The sequence below is a fragment of the Chaetodon trifascialis genome, chromosome 10, assembly GCF_039877785.1.
Source record: "Chaetodon trifascialis isolate fChaTrf1 chromosome 10, fChaTrf1.hap1, whole genome shotgun sequence".
Taxonomy (NCBI): Eukaryota; Metazoa; Chordata; class Actinopteri; order Chaetodontiformes; family Chaetodontidae; genus Chaetodon; species Chaetodon trifascialis.
The window spans coordinates 23027977-23052267 of record NC_092065.1 but is presented as its reverse complement, the minus strand read 5'-3'; the positions used below and the strand labels follow the sequence as shown (position 1 = coordinate 23052267).

At 41.3% G+C, this 24291-nt stretch overlaps 1 protein-coding gene across 1 annotated transcript in view; it reads left to right on the top strand.

Moving 5' to 3' along the window:
* The window catches only part of jph3b (junctophilin 3b), a 50184-nt gene that overhangs the window by 10628 nt on the left and 15265 nt on the right, over positions 1-24291 (top strand). Inside the window, exons 2-4 of the mRNA XM_070972406.1 lie at positions 6255-6741; positions 9435-9800; positions 23618-23742. Of these exons, the coding sequence (XP_070828507.1) occupies positions 6255-6741; positions 9435-9800; positions 23618-23742 (978 nt within the window). The remainder of the gene's footprint in view (positions 1-6254; positions 6742-9434; positions 9801-23617; positions 23743-24291) is intronic.

Sequence of the window (24291 nt, the reverse complement as noted above, 5' to 3'; positions counted from 1 at the left end):
CTGCGCATACCTTGGCAGTGTCACTTGGTCTGTATTCCATCATTGCTCAGTCACAGTACAGAGTTGTAATTCGGTCAGTACAGTACACCTCTGTGAAATACAGTGTGCTCCTCCTGTCTGAATCCTGACTAATTCTTTCATTCTGTTCAAAATGATCCTGTTAAGCACTTTGCTTGGTATGGGGTGTGATCCCTCTGCAGTTTTTTCTGATGCTCCTCTTGACTGATGGTAGCATTTTAATTTACATGTCCACACTAAATTTACCATGTGGAGTTTTTGAGCACTAGCTGCACTGTGGTGCAGTATTTTTGTTAACGGGTGTCTTGTGCACCTGAACTAAAATACACATACGTATGCATGAATGCATGGCGATGCAATACACTTTCCTGGCAGCATTTATAAACTATTCAACCAGTTCTTGCCATCCACTTGATGACAAGACGTTAGTGAGGACAAGGGCAAAAGTTTGGACAAAGTTATTTATGTTTACAAGCAATATTGAACACACTACAATGAGGTCATCAACACAAAAAACTGTGGATATTTTGAAATGTTCAGGGCAATGACATGCCACCATGTTATCAGGGGTCTTTATCAGGAAATTTTTAGCAGATAAATAATCCTCAAATGGAAATCTGAAAGACTCAGACAGAAAAAGGGCCTAAGCAAAATCTCTTAAACGGATAACAGTCCCACACAGCGATTTACACATGCCAGAGGTTCAGCTTTGAACTGACTTCCCTTGCTTTTAGTGTTCAGTGACATAGTTTAGCTTGTCTGTCTCCATCCCTGCCCACCATATCTGCTATGTGTCTTCTTGCTGTTTATCCTGCATGTTTGTAGAGCTTGTTGTCTGTCAATTGTCTGGTCTACATGTCTTTAGTTTGCCATCTGTCTCTCCCTTTGACTGGTGAAGTGGTTTCTTTTTCTATTTTCTCTCTCTCTGTCTGGTATTTCTTACACTACACCATGCATCACATCATAGCAATTGATACAAAACATAAATCTGCTGATCTAATATGCTGGGACACACACTTCCATGTGTAATGCACTAGATTTACTTCTTTCTCCTAAAAGCATTGCACACGATACGGGACGAGACCCACCCAGAAATGGTGGAGTCAAAGAAAATCCACCTCCTCAGCATTTTTTCATGCCGTTTTTGATTTCCCACAGATGTGCTCCAATTGTGCAGTGAATTAAGTATTCAGAAGTGCCTTGGCATTTTTTTTTCAGGGTCATCACTAATACACACCTCCTCTACTACCAACAACAACCCCACTGCAGGCTTAAGCTTATGTAATGGCAATGGTTTGATGTTTGTAGTGAGGATTAGCAGTGCGGTCCGAAACATAAAAAACTCTAAATATCCATCTTGGAAGTCTGCCCTGCACCACTACTAATACGATACTGACTGCACATACTTATGAAGGAGCACTTGGGGCGGCATGGTGCTGCAACTTCTCTTTAAACTCTTATATGGGACTGTGTGAACATTAATAGCAGGGGAGGAGGGTCAGAAATATATATCTGTTCTTTTTATTGAGATTATTATCAGTTTTCTTGCAAGATCAGGAGGGATTATCTTTTATCTAACCCTTTTTCTCAGTCTGTTTTTATAGTTTATAGTTTTATAATTTATTTAAGATTTAATCATAAATTTAAAACATTTATTTTTTAACAAGAATGAACAAAAAATGTTGGTTTTTGGGTGTTATTATTATTATTATAATCTGATTATTCTGGTTTGAGTTGCAGATTTCGTAGCTGTTGTAATGGAGTTGAAATACGCTGCAACTGAAACCTCTACTGGCACAAATGATGTGAGAAAGCTGTGTGAGAAACCTGACCTTGTGTTGTCTAATCTCACTCTCCCTCCACATTTCTCTCACACACACAAACACAGACACTGCTCCGACATGCAAGTGCTGACATGGGGAAACAATGCATTAATAATTCATAAAATAACAAATTTCAACTCCTTCACAGGCCTTCTTGCATCCTCTTTCTTCCTGTTGTGCTTCACAAATCAATATTTTAAGGTGTAAGGTAGCGTCAAAGGCTAGTGTGCAATAATATAGGCACACATGAACTATGGACTTTAACTCCTCTGGAACTAGTGGCTGAATGTTGAACCCTTGTCATCATAACTTAAAGTATGGATAAGGGTCTAATTTTTGAAAGATAAAAAAAATGAGAAAAAAAGTACAGTTCACACAAGCAGAATTTGCAGATTTAGACAAGTGTCTCCTACTGCTGTGTCCTTAGAATGAAATACAGACCCTGAGAGACAGATGGTTTTTAACCTAGAAATAGAGAACAGACGCGCACATTTGTTAAAGAGACAATTATGAATTCAGCCTGGGGGTTGGCGCGTGATCAAATCGCTCTGCCTCTGTGATGTTTCCACAGCTTTGATCTCTCTGTTAACTCTTTCCGTGCGGCTGCCTCGTGCCCGCAGTAGCCCCAGCCCGGGTTTACAGGCCCATATGATTTGCGAGCGCTTCCTGTTGGCCTCCAGGCAGAATCAGTGAAATCGTTTTGGCATGCAGTTGTGACGTGGATTCTCCTCACAACTGTAAGCCTGGGGTTGAGGCCTTTACACATCTAGGAGTCTGTTTTTTTTTTTCTTTTATACAGCTCTGACATGTTCATATTGGAAATGATGAGTGGAGGATAACCTAATCTGCTGTTGCATATCTCTCTTGTCACAAAGCAGGTAAACTAAATAAATAGATAAATGAAAAAGTAGTGTACCTCACTCTGCTCTGTTTAATAGAGTTTCCATGTAATGTGCTGATTTGACATAAAAACTGTAAGAGGTTTTATTTTGAAGGACTACAACCACCAACAGTCTACCTCTCAGACTTGTTTTCAGCACCATGGAGAGCGACAGGCCCATATTGGAAAAGCAGCCTAGTGCCCCACTGAATATTTTATTTACTCAGGCATTACTGACTGAGGGTTGTATATGCTTCCAAGAAATCACGAAAAAGCAACAACCCACACACTGCTTCATATATATTTATTCACTCACACATTCAGTGGCCGGTTTCTGAGGTGCACCTGGCTGAAAACTGCTGCAGTCTGATACAACAGCCCTGCAATAAATCCTGCTGTTGTGAAGGTTACAATGTTCAGTTTGGGGTTGATTCAGCTTTATGGTCATTTTTGGGGCTGCGGTTTGTGCTGTTGAACTGTATTGTGCTATACTGAAGGTTTTCTTCTATTTACAATACTCTAAATATTGAGGGAAACGCTGGATTTACAACACTTTTGTAGCAATGACACTGAGTAGTAGTTTGATTCAAAACATTACAAATGAGGGAACAATGTGTGCAAAATAGTTACAAAATCTGTGGGAGTGTACTAAAACTGGACATTTGTATTTTTTCTTCATTCCATGCACAGAATGTTTACGGGGATGAGAGATATCTAAAGTTTTAAAATGATCTTTTGGTAGATACAAGATAACCATATGTGGATATGTGATTTCTTGCTTTCTAGATTTGGATGAAAAGATCGATACCACCCAGACAGCAGTTAGTGAGCTTAGCATAGCATAAAGACTGGAAACAAGGGGAAATAGCTAGCCTGGCTCTGCACCTGTAAAGATCACTAATTAACTGTATTGTATCGTGTTTGTTTAAACTGTATGTAATCCGCGTTGTAAAAAAACCCCGCAGTTTTATGTGGGTGATGTGTCTGACTGTTTCTTTGCCAGGAGCAGTGACTTCCTGGAGCCTCCGCTGGTTGCCTAGCAACCTCACAGTGATGAGAGACTTCGGAAAAAAGAGGCACAAACTCTCAGTAAAATGGGTATAGATTAAAGAACAAGGTATAAAAAAGTAATTAAGGAGGTTTAGAGCTGCTGGGTAGGTTCATTTTGTTACCTTTGATGGAGCAAGGTTGGCTGTTTCCCCTTGTTTCCAGTCTTTATGCTAAGCTAAGCTAAGCTAAGCTAACCAGCTGCTGACACATTAAACATACAGACATGAGAATTATTGTATTGATCTTCTCATCTAACTCTAAGGGTATTTCACAAAATGTTGAACTGTTTCTTTAAGAATGCTATTGCCAATAAAATTTAACAAAGACACCACAAAATGTCTTTTCAAAAATGCAGTGGAGCTGTTCAACAGTTTAGTTTTAGTTTGTTTTTTTTTGTATATTTTATTTTGTCACTTTTCCAACTTTTCCAATGGTAACACACACAACTCTAAACCTGCTTAGAATTAATATGGACAGTTTTTCTTATTGTTATTTTCTCATTATAAACATGACACAGTTTTTTTTTTCTTTTTCTGAAGCGACCTCTTTCTGCAATGTCAGCAGAAACACTATCGCACAGAAACAAAGGTGAAGCTCTGTCTCTCTGAGCACTCAGGACTGTCTCTCTTCTTTGTTGCCCTCTGTCTCACTCCCCTGCTCAAACATGCTAGCAGCCATTTGATGTAATGGTAACCTTGTCATACTGTTGCATGGGTGTTCCTGTGTGTGTGTGTGTGTGTGTGTGTGTGTGTGTGTGTGTGTGTGTGTGTGTTTGTGTGTGTGTGTATTCTTTGATCTGTCTGTCATATGGTCGTACAGCTGTGCACTGACATGATTACAAAGGCCCAGCCAGATGTGCAGGCAAGCTGTCTATGACACAGACTCTCTTTGTTTGTGTGTGTGTGTGTGTGTGTGTGTGTGTGTGTGTTTGTGAAGGATAAGAGGCAGCATATCGTCCTAATGACGAGGGCAGGTTCAGTCAAGTTTTTGAACAATACTGTGCTTGTGCTTGTTGTGCGTGTGTGTGCGGGCGCATTTGAGTGTGTCTTAGAACGCAAGAATAGAACTGGCGTTTAACGTCGGCTTCATTCACCACTTGCCACTTCACTGATGCTTGAGCCCACAAGGGAAATGTTTGTGTGTGTTTGCGATAGAGACGAAGAACGTGGTTGCAGTCCTTATATGGTCATGTAGTTTGGTTAGAGCAAGTGCGTTTACTACAGAATGAATCAGAGTGCTGTTACATCAGAGGTACGGGCAGGCGGGATGGATCACTTGCACTCCTATTGGAACACACACTTCCGTTCGAGTGTGTGTGTGTGTGTGTGTGTGTGTGTGTGGTGTGTGTGTGTGTGTGTGTGTGTGTGTGTGTGTGTGTGTGTGTGTGTGTGTGTGTGTGAGAGAGAGAGAGAGAGAGAGAGAGAGAGAGAGGAATGACGGAAACGCACACACACACTCCACACAGATGCCCTACTTTTCAGGAACATGGGGATGTAAGGACTATTATGCAGCAATATGGAGTGCAGAGACATGGTGTGAATGAATGGGAATGAATGGACAGATTAGAGGAAGCCACTCCCATGTACAGTACTGCTCCCCAACTTATGACTTTGTCAAATTATTTAATCAAAAATATGACTGTATACACATCACAGCATAAAATGCATAAAAACAATATGGCGTAAACTGCGCCTGTCACCCAGCCATGGCCTGATTAACATGTTAGGAGGCTTCAGGCCAAATATTTTCTGTGGAGCCTCTACTGATCCCCTAAAACACACACATTTATTCAGGAATATCCACCAAGTAAGCATGCTAGAAAGTAAAATATGAGAATAAAAGCTCTAAAACTAGCAAGGCCCCTCTTCAAGACTGACTCACTGCATATCGTTTCACAAAGGTCCGCTGTGCTCATTGACAGCTGTTTGCTCCGGTCAGAGAAAAAAATTGACCAATCACAGCTTAGTAGATGAAAAATGGGACTGCCATCTTCCTACCTAGCTACCTAATAACCCACCTAGCTAGCCCCGTTCTGCTCTGACTCATCCACTGCGTAGGAGACAGTCCTGGAAGGTCCCATAGAAAGGCCGCTGCACTGTATCAAAAGTTAACCAGAATGCATTGTCAAACCAAGCAGGTAGTTTTCACCCTTTATGTCTTTTGTCTTATACCAAATAAGTTTTACACACAAATGATATATATATGAAAAATCTAAAATCATGTGCCTCAGTCATGTGTGAGCTCTGAAACTTCAGCGATTTTATTGTATTCTGTGTACTTTGTATTTTTTTTATATTGTCCTTTAATTCTCTTTTTACGTACTATTTTATGTACTTTGTTCTTTCCTTTATTTTATATATGGTTCATCTTTTGCTTTTGAATTGCCTGTGTATGTAAATGTGCTATAGAAATAAATTTGCTATTGCTATGTAAGAAATTATTCTTATAGAATTGGTTTTGATAATTTTCTCATCTTTCTGTAGGAACATTTCAGGGCCAGTGGGTTGGCGGGATGCGGCATGGCTACGGAGTTCGTCAGAGTGTGCCGTATGGCATGGCGGCCGTCATCCGCTCCCCACTCCGTACCTCCATAAACTCTCTGCGCTCCGGTTCAGAGCACAGCAATGGTACAGCTCTGCTGGACCGGACCGGGGCAGTGGTTCCTGGTCCTCCTCCTGTTCCAGGGACACTGACCACCAGCGTGTCCATGTGCAGCACGGGCAGCAGCGGCAGCAGCCCCGCTGTGTCTCGCGGAGGGTTCGTGCTGACGGCGCACAGCGAGGCTGAGCTGCTGAAGGGGAAGAGAAAAGGAGGGCTGTTCAGGAGATCCATCCTGTCCGGGCTCAAGCTGAGGAAATCTGAGTCCAGGAGCTCTCTGGCCTCCCAGAGGTCTAAACAGAGCTCATTCAGGAGCGAGGCTGGCATGAGTACTGTGTCCTCTGCTGCGTCTGATATCAACTCTACCATCAGGTAATAACAGGAGAAGATGGTGGAGGGGGTGGGGTGAAGGTCTACTGCGGGTCAGGCAGTAGCTAGTGAGGTTGTATTCAAACTAAAGGTGTGGCAGAAAATCACAAGCATACAATGGATGGAAAAAAGCTTCGGTTTACAAATTATGTCCATATTGGAAGATTCTGCACCTCACAAATTACATCCAATGTCAACATTCAGTGCCAATTCAGTAAGCATAGCGAGCCTGACTTTGAAGCCGTAGAGTGGAGTTTGGTCACAAACCCACAATTAACCTTTTAAAAAAGGTATCTATTTTTAGGTTACCTTTTTAGATAGTTTTTTTTTTACATAGAGTTTTAAAATGTCAGCATTGAATGGTTCTTGACTGCCAATAAGGTTCCAAAATAAGTAATATCATATATAAAATTTCCATCCATTTTTGGGGCAGCCCACCCAAGCCTTCCTCAAGTCCCCTGGCCCCACTATCCTGTTCCACCCAGAAACAAAAGCCATTTCAAGGCCATTTCAGGACTGTGTTACGTCTTACATACAGTGCTGGCTGACGATGATACGAGTGTGTCAAACCAACTCCGTCATGAGGTAATGAAATGAATGAAAGTGCTAGCAAGGTGGAGTGAGAGGACAAGGAGGGATGACGTACAGAGAAAGGGTACTGTCCTTCATCTGGAGGACATCACAGCAACAACAGGCACCTGTCCTACTTTAGTGTCTTTAAAGTGGATTGGCATGCAGTCCAAAGCGTCCTATAGGTCTGTTTACTGGTCAGCTGGCCCAGCGCCTGATGAAATGTACATTGTGTTATCCAGTGAAACGCCTGTCATCTTTGTCTCTGCTCCGCTGTTGTCCACATTTTCACATTAATCATATTGCACTAGCTCAGAGTCAGGCACAGGGTGGACATGCTGCTGGGTGCACTCAGTTAATAGTAAACAGCAGTGTCTTTGTCTTGGATGTGTTGAATCAATTGTGTGCCATTAGAAAGGCTTGACGTAAAATTCGAAGTACGCTGGGTTGAGGTGGCTTATTTATAAAGGCACCAATTACCTGACAACAAGCGTCAGCAGCTTCAAACCTGTTTGTTGGCGAAGTGGCTGACAGCAGCTTATCAGGTCTGATTAATTATTGGCAAGGCTGATAAGGAGAGAAAGGTCTCGGCTTTTTTTTTCCTGTTCTACTAACGTAAACATTTACAGAAAGTCCTCTATAAGAGCTTATGTATGAATGCAAGGGAAAATACAACATTCAGAATTCATTTCTATGTAATGCATTGCAAATGATTAATTATTTATTGTAGTGTTAGTTGTCCTCATCATCTGATGGTGCACATTATGAACATGCGATAGAGATAAATCTTGTGTTGGGCTATTGAAAAAATACTAAAGGGAAGCAGAGATCTAATCAATGGGCCTTAGGAGGACAGATGAAAATGAGCCTCTGTGAATCCCAGTTAAGTAAGACACTTACTGTTCCCTATCAACTTCAGAGCAACTGTGCAGGGACTTACCATGAGGGAGTGTTACACGAAGGATTGGTTTCATATGAATAAGTAGGAACAAGGGAACGGGCAAAAATATCTGTGGAGCTTTGTTCATGTTATGTCTGCTCTCAAGTTTTTGAGATGCACATTCTTCATTAGACATCATGGGGAAAAAAATGCATGGTATTTTTGGATTTCATCATCACTCTCTGGTTCAAATCGTTATTTCTGGATGTTTTGCAGAATGATTTAAGGAATAGTTAAACTTCTCGAGAACAGCTGTTACAGGCTTACTTTCCAAATGACGGTCGCTATCAAGCTCACGTCTGTGTGATAAGTTTGTAGACTTGAGTCGCTACATGAGTAGCCATGGCGAGCCTTCTGGGTGTCTTATTGTCAGAGTGAGGTTGCCAGGTTTGGTACCATCATCCTTGTAAAGAAAAACCTTTGCTCACAACCATACCTGGCAGTCCACGATATAGTGATGCTGTCCAGGAGATAGATAAAGTTGTTAGTGAAGAAATAGCTTCTCTCAATCTCAAATTGTCATTTTTACATTTCAATGAAAGAGATTTAACGTCTTAGATTGTTGAATTTAAGAGGTGTTGGTTGGTGTAATTCCAACCTTTTCCCCGGCTTCTTATGCTAAGCTACGCTAACCACTTCCTGACATAAAATAAGTAATTATTTTATCTCCCTAGTTTCAAACTGCCCTTACAAGAAAATAATTTCTCTGGTTGTAATCTCGGCTTGATTGCTTTGTTTGGTTTGGTAAGTTCTAGGAAGACATCGCCTTTGGACCACATAGGGTGGTGGTCTCGACGTAAATAGGCATTACCTATGTCTACAGTCCTTGAGTTGAGTGGGTTTCCAGACGGTATCTTCATTTCAGTAGGAGCTGGGTCTTAATTTGATGAGGATTGGGTTACAGAAAGAGGGGAAAGATAATGAGACATGGTGAAAAGGATATTGGCAGGCTAAGAGAGGACTACTCATCAGCAGCCTCTAACATCAAAGCTACTATCTGCCATTGGTGTGCAGCACTCAAACATTTGTTTTTGCCATATAGGATTATATTTGACAAGAAAACTTGACTGATTGTTTTCTGTCACATGATAGAGCTCTAATTTTGTTCTTCTCAAAATGACATGCAGGACGTAGGATCATTGACTGAATACACAAGCCAAACCAATGTACCCTTTCACCTTTCCAGTCTTGGAGATGCAGACACAGAGCTGGCTGCGGCTGATGACGACGTGGACGCCACTGCAACAGAAACCTACTGTGGGGAGTGGAAGAACGACAAGCGGACGGGGTACGGCGTGAGTCGGCGGTCCGACGGGCTGCAGTACGAGGGGGAGTGGCTTAGCAACAAACGTCACGGCTATGGCTGCACCACATTTCCTGATGGCACAAAAGAGGAGGGGAAGTACAAACAGAACATCCTGGTGAGTGGCAAGAGGAAGAACCTGATCCCCCTCCGGGCCAGTAAGATCAGAGAAAAGGTGGACCGAGCCGTGGAGGGAGCGCAGAAGGCAGCTGACATCGCCCGGCAGAAGGCTGAGATCGCTTTGTCCAGGTAGTGGCTTTATGGTCGTTATTTCCCCCAATTGGTTTAAGTAAAAGGCCACCCAGTCTACGGGTGGCATGTGTGTGTTTTCTGGCACAGTTAAAGGCCGTAATGTCTTTCTCGTTCAGCTTTCCATGACGGGTGCAGTCATATATGAGCACAAACATTTCAGCTAAAGCTAGAATTAATTTGTTTGTTTCACATGTGAAACTTCTCTGTTTGTCTTTTGTCTGTTTCTTGCTGCTTTGAAGTGGGTGGAGCTCAGTTGGAAAAAGTGATGTCACTTGAATCAGGATTTACATATATTTGGATCAAGTGGTGATGACAGTTGTGGAATTGTTTAGAGTTGTTTTAGAGTTGTTATTCAGAGCCGTGTCAGTCAGTCCTTGTTGCCATTTTTATCACTATTTGTAATGGCTATACCTAGCAAGCTTCCTAGCATCATATCATGGGAATAGCTAAATAGCTACCTAGCTATGATGTGACATAGTTTTAGGATGAGGGCCCCATTCTTAATCCTGCTTACAAAGCTCTGATTTGCAGACTGTTTCTCCAAGTGGCATAAAACACACATCAAAGTGCGCAGGACCAGACCTATATGTGAATGACTAAACAAATCACAGACACATGTGTCAATTCAGAAATCTGAAACCGATTCTTAATCACTGTGGCATTTTGCTAATATTGAATTACAGATTGTGGATTGGCTATTGGGCTATTGCCCAATGCAACAGGTGCTCCTGTTAATTCCTCCGAAGCACCGGTAATGTCGGGTCATACTTTGCTGTAGATGCTCCACCTTGCCAAAGCTTATACAACAATCTGCACTTGAAAGCACTTCACTGCAATGATGAGTACTTAAGACTAATTGTACTATTTATTCTCTATTTTTGTTTGCGACTTGGCTTTTTAAAGATAATTTTCTCAGCTTCCTTGCTGAACTCCCTGCTAATAACTTCACATGGCTCTGCAGACTCCTGGTCATATGATAATTCCCTCCTCTCTTGTTCACATTCCCACTAGAGGTATACAGTACATGTAAAAGCAAATCTTAACAATCTCATACTGAGTGGACTATACTGAATCACCATTGTGACTGACCGATTTATTTTGAGCCATTAACCTGATAAACTAAGAGTCTAAACTAGCCACATACTGAATGTTCAACTGAAGTGCAGACAGTCAGGATCAGCGCTGAATGTTGTGATGTATGAGCAGTGATGCCTTTAGTCAAGTCCATATATTCCAGCTCACTACCTGTCTTATTCTGTGATCTTTCTGTCCTTGTATTGTACCAGTGTCCATCCCATACCGATGCCTCCACGTGTCTGAATCATTGGGGGAGTCGGCTGTACCTATAGACACCTGTAGATGGCTTCATTCCACATTATAATTGAGATCAATGAGAGATTAACAACAGGATTAAGGTTAAGGTGAAAGTAGGGTTAAGGAGGTTATAGTACAAGTTAAATAGCAAGCGTAGCGAGACCGTCAGGAGCTGCTGAGACTTTGATGAAGCTGCTCTGCTGAATGGAAATGAGAGTCTGCTCTCATTATAACTCTGCTCATTGAACTAAAACAATGAGCACAGTTGGGGTTATGATGTTAATGGCCATGCCCTGACCTTCTTTACTGCAGCTAGAAACTTTTGGACAGGAATATAACACAACAATTTTTGTTTTTCAGCTCAGGACTCAAAGCAGAAATTAATTAGCTGTCCTGGGACCTGTAGTCATGGATACACATTGATACTCTTGTCACGTGGGGACCCATCAGAAGTAGGTCTCTGACCCATTTTGGTCCCAGACCTTGTTGTTTCAAGGAATCAGGTTATCTGACCACAGATACAGTAGTTCTGTGGCGGCTCTTGCTGTCGAAGCTTCTTTTTTTAAACACATCATGTGTAGAAAGTGTTTGTAGAGCAACGTTTGGAAAAGAAAATATAATAACTGCCAAGGTGAGCATTTCGGATAACGTTACACCACAGAGATCAATCCAGGGATGCAAACTGAGCAAGCAATTTGGCTGCTAGCTTCACACGAATCCCATTCCAGTTAAATTTATATCCACTAAAAGATAGTTGTTCTGAGCCAGTTCTGAAAAGTGATACAGAAGGTCGCAAGTAAATGTAGTTCCCAAATGACTGTATTGGCATTTAAACTGTATTCCTCTGATACAGTACCAACAGTCTTGAGTCTCTAAAATATGAGAAAAGTAACCCCATATGATGCTTTTGAACACATGGATTCTGGTCTAAAGGTTAGTGAACAGAGGGTCACAGGTTTAATGGCAGGATAAATCTGGGTGGAGAAAGAGAAAGAGCAGCAGGGCTGGAATCAGAAAATGTTTTGTCTCTGTCACCTACACGCTCACGAGTTAACAGGCTGTGTAACAGGTTACAAAACGCTCATATTTAACAGAAAAATATTAGAGTGGTGTCACTTTTCTCATCTAACTCTCAGCAAGAAAGTGAGCGTATTTCCCAAAATATCAAACTATTTGTATAAGGAGCGCCATACAAATTACAGCTCGAAGACAAATTCAGCAAATCTCGGAAATTTTTCTTCATGAACTTGACTTTAAAACAAGAAAATTACTTGGAATTATCTCAGACTTGCATTTCTAATGCTAAAGCTTTGATTATGACTCCTAACATAGCGGCAAAAGCAATTTTTCTTTTGGATTGGAAATGGGAACTGGTAAGATTTTTTCCCTATTCGGGTTTTTCATTTCACATGCTCGGCTTCACATGTTGTCTTTAGCCTCAGCTTAAGATTTGACTTAATCTTGTGTGTGTGTGTGTGTGTGTGTGTGTGTGTGTGTGTGTGTGTAAATATGTGCTACAACATCAGATCTTGCTGTATGCGACCCACTGCACATGTGATCACTCAACAAAGACACATACGCTGTAATTTCAGTGTTATCCAGGAAGACGTCTAGCTTCACAGTGCCAGCACATGTTTGCCTCTGTTGCATTATGGGTAACAGATATTCAGTCTGCAAAGGAAAGATGTGAGCAGACGTCAGACAATTGGTTAGTGGTACTGAATTTGTGATTGAACCATAAACAGGAGTTAACTTTACTGTCTAATTGGCAATTAACTTTGGAACAGATCAATAATGTTATCACATGTTGCACACATCATGGGCAATAACTGTAACTTATGTACAGTATCCTGCTGTTTGCATGTGAGTAAAAGTGGATCACCTGTTTTCTACAATTGTCAAGGCTTAGATGGACAAGCTTGTTAAGAAGGGGATAGAAAAAACATAAGAGCGTGACAAAGGAATGGTGTAAGATGGAAATGAGAGAAAGGGCAGAGATGAGAGGAGTGTAAAAAAGGGAGTTAGACAGTAACAGACAATAAGAAAGTGAAACAGAAAAAGTCAGAGAGAGTGAGAGAGATTTCCGCATTATGCCATCAATGTTGGCAGGCAGCCTGAGAGAGCAAAGAGGCTGAACTGAACACACACACAGACCTGATCTTCCTTATATACTTAGAAGCTTACTTGTATGCTAATGTATGTGAATGCAGCTGCTGAGCACGCCTGTGTTTGTTAGGGCTACATGGAAGAGGAAACATGGGCTGAATGACTAAAGATCCAATCCTATTAGTCCTGATAACGGTCTTCTGCTCAGGGCGGCCTGACCACAGCTCGCTACAGCTGCTCGGCTCGCTCATCTCACACTGCTGATAAGTCACGCAGAAAACAAAGAAGGATTGAAGGAAATGACAAATTAAAGGTGGAGAACACATCAGACACTGGCTTGTCGTGTGCTGTTGAGATTAGGTCTCTCAGCTCTTGTATAAACCTGCATTTTAAAATTGCACAAAGAGTGAGATCCAATCTGGGCAAAGTTTCCAGAGGCAGCTGAACTCATCTCAGATCAGCTGGGGCAGCCTGTCAACAAATTTGAGGCTTCAGCAGATCGTGGCTAAAGAAAGTAAAATATCCTATTTCAACAGGTGTCAAAAATCTCTGTACCTGGTTCATATCTTGTAATATGTGATCAGCATAGTTATATAAAAAGTTTATAGGTGTGGTTTAATGAACATGAGACCCTGTTTCTATGTAATACACCACTTTGACACTTCTCACCATCATATGAATATTTCTGTTTAGGTCATAGATATTTAAGTCATGATTAAATTTACCATAAACTCTATTCCCTTTCATTGAAATGGTTGATGTTTTAGAATATTTTGAGAGATATGGTTTTGAGTAAAATCATTATTTCTTTGCATACGTTTTTACGTTCACTGACCTTGCTGGAACTGATTACAGGAAAAATACTGTAAATGTGAACTCTGTCTCAGCTGGCACAACAGAAACCACAGTGAAAGAACCACTTCCAAAAGAAAATGAGTCTTTTTGTTGTACATCAGTTTTCAGAGTGAGCGATGGTGCTATCCACCAGATGGCTTAGTGCTACAGCAATTCATGACCAAAGTCTTGGGGTTAAGATGGTTGGTATGCACAAATAAACAAAGCAGGCAGCCACATGAAGCCACATATAGGCTAATGATTTCAACTAGCTTCTCTGCTATCACCGTCGCTTAATGCTGAATTTTACTCTTCGTACAAATGAATTATGAAAAACTGTTTTTATCTGTCATGTTTTATGCTACTTAACAAGTGAGAAGTTTCATATTTGTGATTATAGTAGAGAAACTGGTCCAGTACATATTTAGCCTAAGCTAAGACCAACTCTTGAGGCAGGAGGAAACATGCTAGCTAGCTGCATCAAGCCACCTTCCAACAACTAAGCTGTCAAATGTTCATATCATATTTTGTGTGTTTTGCATGATACATGTAGATGTACAGAAGTAGACACTGTTGTTTAACACATTAGTTGTGTTTACTGAGAAGTAACTGAGTCTGTTGACATTACTGAGCCTCTAAAATTACTGTAAGCCTCTTAACAGTGAAGTTTCCAGCTTTTCCCACTTTCCTAACCTTAGTGAAACTCCAACTCAGACACAATGGCAGCTAGTTGGCAAGCTAACAAGGTAAAACACATCTGTAAGACAAGTTTTTGAATTGTTGGAGGGCATATTTTTTTGTTTCAGTGGAGCTTAGATGTTTCCTACCGCTTCCTGTCTTTGTGCTAAGCTAGGCTAACACATTTTTTGATCTTTTCCTGTATACAGAGACATGAAACTGAAACAACAAAACAAGCAAATTTCTTACATTGGAGATATATTCCTTTAAAGGTGGTACATATGGCATTTTACTTTCAGTATCAATATTTAATTGTCAGATTAAATGTGATACTTTTATAGAATTACTGAAAACAAATGGTAAAGATACTCGCGACAGCATTTTCTCATGTTTTTCTCAGTATACATCCACATTTACTATAAACTCTGGTTTGCTCACAGTAATTTATACAACATTTATTAATTTGAAGAATCATTCATTACTGATCAGCTTGACCTGGTTGTCTTTTCTTTTTGTCTGTTTGCGTCATTGCCAATCTGCTGGTTCACCTCACCGTATTTCTGCCGCTCTGTGTCAATGATGTGGTGGCTAACAATCATTTCCCACCAGCCTGGGGACAGTTTATTTGTCTTTGTTTTATTCTGTCAAGTTCTGTGGGTTTGAACAAAGTCTGACTGAATTATCTAAGTTGTAATTTGGATCCACAGGTGGATCTGGCAAGGTGAAGACATCAAAAAAAGACACACAGTCAGGTCATTCAAACTTGAGCTAATGTCTGCTGAGAAGGATTGTGCTGGGATATTTGGAGGGCAGGAGCTCATGCACAAAGGGGGGGCATAACTTATTTTTGGGGAGGGACAGAGTGTCCTTGTTTAAAGTAGGGTGCCACTTTATGCATGCTTAAAGCTGATAAACCCAGATCCCTCAATGCAAAAAGTACTTGAATTAACCTATTTCATGAAGGCAGTCAGAGCAGCGCAACACCACAGAGCTAAATGCTGACACATCGTAACTTAGCATGTTAGCACACTAACATGCAACCTGCATTAGATTATATAGCCATATCGATGTTAGCTCACCTCTACATTTACAAATAGTAAAAACTCTAAATTTATACTAGATTGGAAAAACATAACATGTTCAAAGATGAGGTCTTTGAAACAGAAGCAGCTTAAAGTGCTCATCACACCACACAGCTGAAGCTTGTCAGCAGGAGGTAACATGCAGTTTGAACTAATTTAATGAGTTTCAAAGTGGTGACGCTCTGAATATTTGACAAGTTCCCTGCAGACAGTCCAGGTAGATGATGCTATTTGCAATATGCATCATGGTTCCCATACCAGTCCATGTGTTTTCCATGTTTTTGTGTTCAACTTTTTGTGTGCATTATGAACACTGGACATTTACATTTGTACATTAATGTCATAACAATAAGTTTGTATTGACTAGCAAGGGTTTAATAATTAACATTTAATCGACTAGTTGACTAATCGCTCACATCCTTATACAGTACAGTTGCAGCTCTACACACACACAGAAATGTCTAACCCAGATTCAGACAGCAGCATAGCCCGGGACAGGGCAGCCTCTCCCTCTCTGTGTCCCAGAACAGAGCAGCAGGGTATTTCCTTGTGGAACACCAGGAGAAACCCTGAGAGGTGAAACACAGTCACAGGATAGTTGCTGCAGATACTCTCTGAGCTAAATGAAAGCACAATGGAAATCTAGTTCAAGGATGATGTGGCTCTTTGTCCAACCTTCCTGGAGTGTGCGTGTTTCTAAAAATGTTCATAGGCTACTTTTGAACGTTAATCCAACTTCTTAATGTTGACTCAGACAAAAACAAATCCACAAATTCCCTTCCTAAACACACTGAATGTGTTGACTGTATGATTTCCAAACAGAGTGAGATTTGCCCAGCCGTCAACAAACACTTTGTTGATGCTGGGCATCCATTTGAAAAGAATACTCAGGGCCTTTTCTTACTCATGATGACTGCACTGAGCCAAGCCTCTCGGTTTGACTTTCATCCCTTCTTTGCTAATGATCTACTGTACTTGAGGCTTTGCAAGCCATTGACACCAGGAGTTGAACTGAAGAGGATAAATTGGATTCTTGTTTTCTAAAACTGTCTGCTCCAACCATTTATTTAATCTTTTCATCTCAAATGATTCATGTTTTGAAATCAGTGTGGTTCCTTCACATAACCATGGCGATAGAGATGTTTTTTAATAATTACTGCCCAATCTCCCAAAAACCCTGCCTACAAAAATCCTGAAATCTTTGGTTAAACACCCCACCCAAGTCTTCTCTTGCGAGTCCCTCAGTTTTGAGTCTGCACCGATCTGGATTTAGAGCTAATCGCAGCACCATTGCAGCTGTTGCATTAGTTATAAATGATATAGTATCTGTATTGGTGAATAAGAAACCCTGTGATGCCCTTTTTGTGTATCTCTCAAAAGCGTTTGATGCAGTTGATCATCCTTTGCTTTAACAAACATTATTTAATACTGGTTTGGGTAGAAAGGCTCATGACTGGTTTCAGAAGTTTTTGTCTGAGGGAGGCTGAGTTTTTGTTTGTAACAAAGGGTGTGCTGCAAGGTTTAATCTGGGGTTCAGTCCTCTTCAGCATTTTTTTATCAAAGATAATGTCTCTTCTTTGAGTGGTTGTCAAGCCCATTTTTATGCCAATGACACTATTGTATGTTGTATTGCTGATTCTGTACTGGCCACGGACAACCTCAACTTTCTTTTAATGCTCAAAGGAAATTAAATGTATGGTTCTCACAATATCCAAAAACATAGACTATTGTTATCTGCATATCTCTACTGACAACAGATCAAATATTGAAAGCACTTTGGCCAGTACCTTGGCACCTGGTTCCACAATGAATTTACATTTAAAAACCCCATCCAGAATCTTGTTGGCAAATTACAACATAAGATTGCATTTTTATTCAGAAATAAATCCAAATTTCCTTTTATCTGTAGGGACAGTATTGATGAATCAACTTTCCAAACAATTTTGAATTATAAGGACATAATTTACAGGCACGCTGCTCCTTCTACACTTAGGCCCTTAGATGGTATTTACCACTCAACCCTGAGGTTTATTACCGGTGATAGCTACAATAATTAACACTGAATCCTCTATGATGAGGTTGGTTGGCCTTCTCTGCTTGAGGTGTGATAATCACAGGTATGTGTTTATCTTTAAAGCCCTGTTCAGGAATTTATCACCATATTGGCCCACCATACTGGCTGATTCTTCAGGCATCTTGTGCCAGGACTGATCTTGGAAAGACTGCTTTTAGTTTTAGTGCAGCAGTCTCATGGAATCTCTTCCAACTTACATAAAACTGAATGCACTTATATCGCTTTAATGCTTAAGGACTTAACTCTGCAACAATCTGTTGACCTGTAGCTGTTTTAAGTGATACTCTTATTGTTTTGTATGTTTGTATTTCCACGTTAACTGGATTGCTTTTGATTGTTTGATGTGTTTATTCATTCTTGCCATGGTTGAATATAAGGGTCTCCCTCAACTGACTCCCCGAGTCTCGAAGGACCAGTGTGTAGGATTTAGTGGCATCTAGTGGTGAGGTTGCAGACAACCAACTGAATACCCTTTGCCTCACCCCTCCAAACATGTAGGAGGTCGTACACTGGCTGCAAAACTCACAAAAAATGTGAAAGACGTGCTCTAGAGCCATGTTTGCTTTGTCTTTCTGGGCTACTGTAGAAACATGGTGGTGCAACATGGCAGACTCGGTGGAAGAGGACTTGCTCCCTCTGTAAATATAAAGAGCATTTTGAGAGCTATTCTGCCAATAGACCCCACTAAATCTTACAAACTGGACATTTAAATAAAGGTTTGAATGAATAATCTGTGCTATCCATGTCAGAAGGCAGAGAGGTCAAAGGTCAGGTTGAGGTCCAGATTAAAATCCTGGATCTGGTTGAAATTCTGTATCAGCTGTCACCGCGCCTGACGTTACAGTAAATCTCTGATTTGTATGTGTGTGCATGATACCGGGCTGATGTGCCCTGATCGCTGCTGTCACATGTGCTGATGTAACTGATGTGACATCAGGCTACCTGTGATTAGTTAGTACCAGATAAACACAACAGTGACTCACTGTGCTTTGTGGACAGAGCCATTCACTGCAATCCTGTGACCTCGTTTCATCAGCAAGCCCAACACACACACGCTCACTGGCATGCACACACACATCCACAGTGATGCAAACCGGAAAGCTCTGTTAGATATTCAGGTATGAATCATCCTCATCATCATCAGCTGGTTCAGAGTAATGACAGAGATGATGGAAGAGCTTAGCATGAGTCCTGGATTAGACTTTCTCTCCCTGTCTCTCCTCACCTCACCTCCGTGTGCTCGCCTTCATGTCTTCTCTGTGTATCTCTTCCATCTTGTGTTTGTTTGGAGTCTCCTCTTCTTCTTTTATTTCTCCTTTGGCCTTGGTATCCCTGCTCATTTACTGTGTCCTCTTAAAGGCGCTACGTATACCATTTAAACATCCACATACTATTGTCAAAGTGATAGCCTGCTTCACATGAAACAGTGAACACTGAACAGTGATACAGTCATAGTTTAGCCGCATGGCAAAGCTTTGGGATGCATGTTGAAGTGTGAAGTGAAGTATCTTGTGGGATTTCAGGTTACAATAGAAAAATCCCCATGTCAGGACAGGAGCATCCATTGTGCGAGAGCTAAGATGCTACAACATCAGATAGCGGTACTGTCCTGCTAAACTAAAGACTGCACCTCTGTCTGTGGATTATTCCTTATCTGTAAAAATAATTTTCTCTTGTAAATTTAAACATGCCATTTGAAAACATGAACAATACAAGCATAAATCTAGCCACCATGCTGTCCAATGTTTTTCCGTAATAAGCATCCAAAGTGTTTTTTTGTTTTTTTTAGAACAAAATAGATTTTGATCATTATATATCACCATATACAATATGTAATATTATACTAGAGCTGACAGGCTTAATCATGCAAATATGAACGATGCTCCTAGTTTCTGTGACTTCTACATGGACTTTTTGCCTGGGACATGTTGCTGCAGCCTTGGGTTAGGGTTAGTTTAATTTTAAGTGGTAAATCTGCTGTCATTATTGCAAACTGCATACCTGCTAGATTTGCAAGGGTCCTTGCAATGAGCATATGAAACCAGAGCTGGGCAACTAATTATTATTTCTATCATTGAATGATCAGTTATCTGTGATTGATCCATTGTTTTCTTGATTAGCAGTAATGGTTTTGTCTCTAAAAATGGAAAAGACTAATGGTGAATATAGCAAAAACAACAAACAACAAAAACACCTATCACAAGTTTTTAGAGGTCCAGCTCATGTCGCCAAATCACTTGTTTCATCAGTCTGAAACCCCAAATATTCAATTTATGGTTATATCAACGAGAGAAGAGTATCAAATCATCACATTTGAGAACCTTGGACCAGCACATCATCAGGTGAAGAATGAAATATTAATTTGTTTCTTTATCAAAATACCTCCAAAACTAACAACATTCCCATCAGCCTCAGCTACTGTGCTGAAATGTTAACATGCTAGCAGGCTAAAATAAGAGGGTATGTCATTATACAATGACAATGCTAACATCAGCATGTTAGCATTGTCATTGTTGTGCACGTTAGCATGACTGAAACAGTTACTGTTAATCTGATTAATTGATGCTTTGCTATAGAGGTTATCAATCTTTTGGGCACCGCTATTATTACGTTGTCTCACAGTCTGCTCATGATTCACTGATGTCAAACCCCAAACACCTTTTCAACACCATCTTCTGTCTTCCTTGTCAGCCCCTCCCCATGCCATTCTCCATTACACCCTCTTTACCTCTCCTCCCTCCCTCCCTCCCTCCCTCCCTCCCTCCCTCCCTCCTTCCCTCCCTCTCCTCATCACCTCACTCCATCGCTCTTTCCTTTCTGTCTTCTTGCCCTCCATCTGCATCTCTTTCTTCTTTTGGACAGGATGTTGTGTTGTATAATCAAGCTGCCATTGACAAGGCAGCTTTTTTCTCTGCAGGCAGTTGATTCATCCAGAAACAGGTTGTTCCCGGGGAAGACAGGAGTGGGACAGGAAGTTGTGGAGGATGAACGTGAGAGAGAGAGAGAGAGAGAGAGAGAGAGAGAGAAATTCTTTTGTGTTGTGGTGTGAACACCAAGGTGAGAGCATGTTGTGCCAGATTAGCATGAGTGTGTTTGCATGGGAAGCAGTTTATTCATGACATATAAACCTTGTGAATATGAAACTTTTGGCAAAAAAATAAATAAATCTCCATGCCATTATGTCATGTGAAACAGTAAGATAATCTTCTTCTCTCTTTTTACACCTCACCTCCCCCACAGCCAACAAGCACACACTCACACACGGTGGTGTTGAGTATACTGTGGGCCTGGCATAGCAGTGCTGGCAGAGAGTGCAGAGAGGGGCAAAGAGAAACAGAGAGGCGAAGAGCAAAAAAATCAATAGCCATCGACATGCAACACTGCATCAAGACTGTTACTGCCCAGAGAGAGAAAAAGGGAGGGATGGAGAGGTTATTTTACACAAGTCAAGAGCCCTTCGAAAGACATCGAAAGATAGGAGAGAGAGACAAAGGTGAGGGGAGGGTTGAGATTGAGAGAAAAGATCCGTTTGATATGACCAGAGAGAAAGAAAGAAAGGGTGTGACAAGAGTCAGATGAAAATGGGCTTGTGATTAAGGAGGAAGGGGCAATTAGGGAGAGACAGAAAGTGTCATGGGCAGAAATAAAAGAAAGGGTGAGGGAGATATGAAAAGGAAGCTGGGAAGGAGCACTTAGAGAGATGAAGGAGATGTGAAAAGCAGGCCAAGCAGTGGCAGTGGGATGAAATTATTTCGTGAAAATAAACACATTTTCAAGTACAAGATTACAGCTCCTGCAAACAGATGAATGCACACCACCTCATCATTGTGCAGCTCTGTAATAATTGTCGTCCCATAGCTACTGTGTGAGATATCATGTAATATGCTGCTGCCTACATGCTGTTGACAGTCCTGTGTGTGTGTGTGTGTGTGTGTGTGTGTGTGTGTGTGTGTGTGTGTGTGTGTGTGTGTGTGCGTGCGTGTGTGTGTGTGTAGGTGTCTGGGTGTGTGTTTTTCACCCTCTGGTTCAGGTGTCTTTTATAATGAGATTCGTCAGCCATAAAAAGACACAATAGAGCAGATAACTCAGATATGAATGCTGCATGTTCTTTTAATAATGAGACCTGAGAATCGATGCTTAATGTGGGCACATGACAAGAGCATATGACTAAGACGAGAGCCTAATTTAAGGCAACATATTCACATGAGTTACACTCATACACATTGCTTATTGACATTGTTTGGAGCAACAGTTGATCAATCAGGTCTTCTTAAGTATAGGGAGGTCATCTTCCTATCTACATAGACATCTTTATTTCAGTATGAAAAAACATGACATGCTCCTCGAGGACGGCGGGACAGATAAATCATTCATCGATTATAGCAAAGCAAAACCAAATAAACCCTCCTCCTAACATGAAATCAGCTAATAAGAACAGAATGTCACGCTGAATGGAGTGAGTGAAACGAAATGGCAGCTGATTATCAGGCTACATCTGCACTAAACTGGCTAATTTTGAAAACACTGTCTATGTGAGAGAATGTGTGTGTTCACACAACCCTGCTGAAAAAGCAGGAAGTGTGTTTTTTTTAGGTTGTTTTCATAAAGTTTTCCATCCACACTCAGCTCAGCCTCTGTTCTGTCCCCTCCTGCTCTCTCTGAGCCGTTGAGGGACAATTGAAGCAACTGTTCTCATATACGGCGCGTGCCTCACGGCGAGAAGGTCGCCGGTTCGATCCCCGGGTCGGGCAGGGCCTTTCTGTGTGAAGTTTGCATGTTCTTCCTGTGTATGCGTGGGTTCTCTCTGGGCACTCCAGCTTCCTCCCACAGACCAAAAACATGCTCATTAGGTTAATTGGTGACTCTAAAATTGTCCTTAGGTGTGAGTGTGAATGTGAAAGGTTGTTTGTCTGTATATTTTGCCTTGCGATTGGCAGGCGACCAGTTCAGCGTGTACCCCGCCTCTCGCCCGTTGACAGCTGGGTTAGGCTCCTCTCATAAACGTATTTGACGTACATTTACACAAATTGTGATTCATTTGCCGCTTCGTAAAGCTCTCTTTTGAATGACAAAAATGTTGGTGTTAAAAATGTAGCCTGTTTATTGTGCCTGCACTGTGACTCGAGTCCACCTGTCAGGTTTATTGGTTGTGTATTCGATAATAAAGGTTACTAACTTGTTTTTACATGGGTCCAAACAAGGTCAACAAGAGCCCTTTGGAGTAGCTGTGACAACAAACAGGCTCCTTAATTTGCATACAGTTTCCTGAACTTTTCGTCCAATCATCAAGGTGTTGGTGCACACTGCAACGTTTCTCATCAATGCTTGGGCAACACCTGAATGGGTTATTGGAGGTGAACTGGTTGCAGTCTGAGGGTCCTGTGTGTATTGAATAAGCCAGGGTGAAGCCATAAATACCTGTATATCAGTGAAAAAATTCTGTGGTGCACTGTTGGCACTTTCATTGTTACAAAAGGTCAGTTACTGTATTTTTCTTTTTTACCTTCAGTATTTCTGGACTATTTTCTATTCTGTTCTGTTCTTATGAACTCGGCTTCCTTATCGTCTTCCAACCTGCTATACCTTTTTCTTATAGGACATCACTACCAGAGATTCTTTTCCACTCTTTTCTCATTTTAAAATGTTATTATTATTTTATTTTAAAGATAAAGTGTGACGTATTTATTGTACTCTATACACTCTGTTCCCTGTCTTTTGTGTGTCAGGACGGCTCATGCACAGGGGAAAGCAGAGGCAGCCGTAGGAGCAGCTCAGAAAGCCCAGGAAGAGAGTCGCATGGCGAGGGTCACCGCCAAGCAGTTCTCCCCTTCCTTCCAGCACCCGGGAAACGGTGCGCACACACTCAGCAAAATCACAACACGCATACTGTATAGACTGCAGCACATCCATAATCTACACGCCCACCAAGCAGACATATATGCAACAACGTGTCTGTACACACGCATGAACACACAAACACATACTGTACAAGTGTGTGTGTACGTGTGTGTGTGAGTTGGTGATAAAGGTCAGTGTATACCACCCTCCAGCTTTGTGTTTCTGCCTCTGTCACTCATACCTGTACAGCACTGCAGGTAGCCAACCCACAAGAACATGCACTACTAAGCGCTGTGACAAATACACACATACACACACACACTGACTTCATGACACGTACTGTACACTCCTACACACAGATACCTGAGATGACAGTGATTGTTCTTTTGCCATCAATTCTGCTCTCAGTGGCTGTCTGTTTCTCAAGCCGCTAATAAAAAAAGGAAAAAAAAACAACTCCATGTTATTGTGAGGACATTTATGTCAACAAGTATCAGTGTTGACATTTTCCAGCATGTGATACATACACCCTAGACATCATCATACACCCCACTGTTTCTTT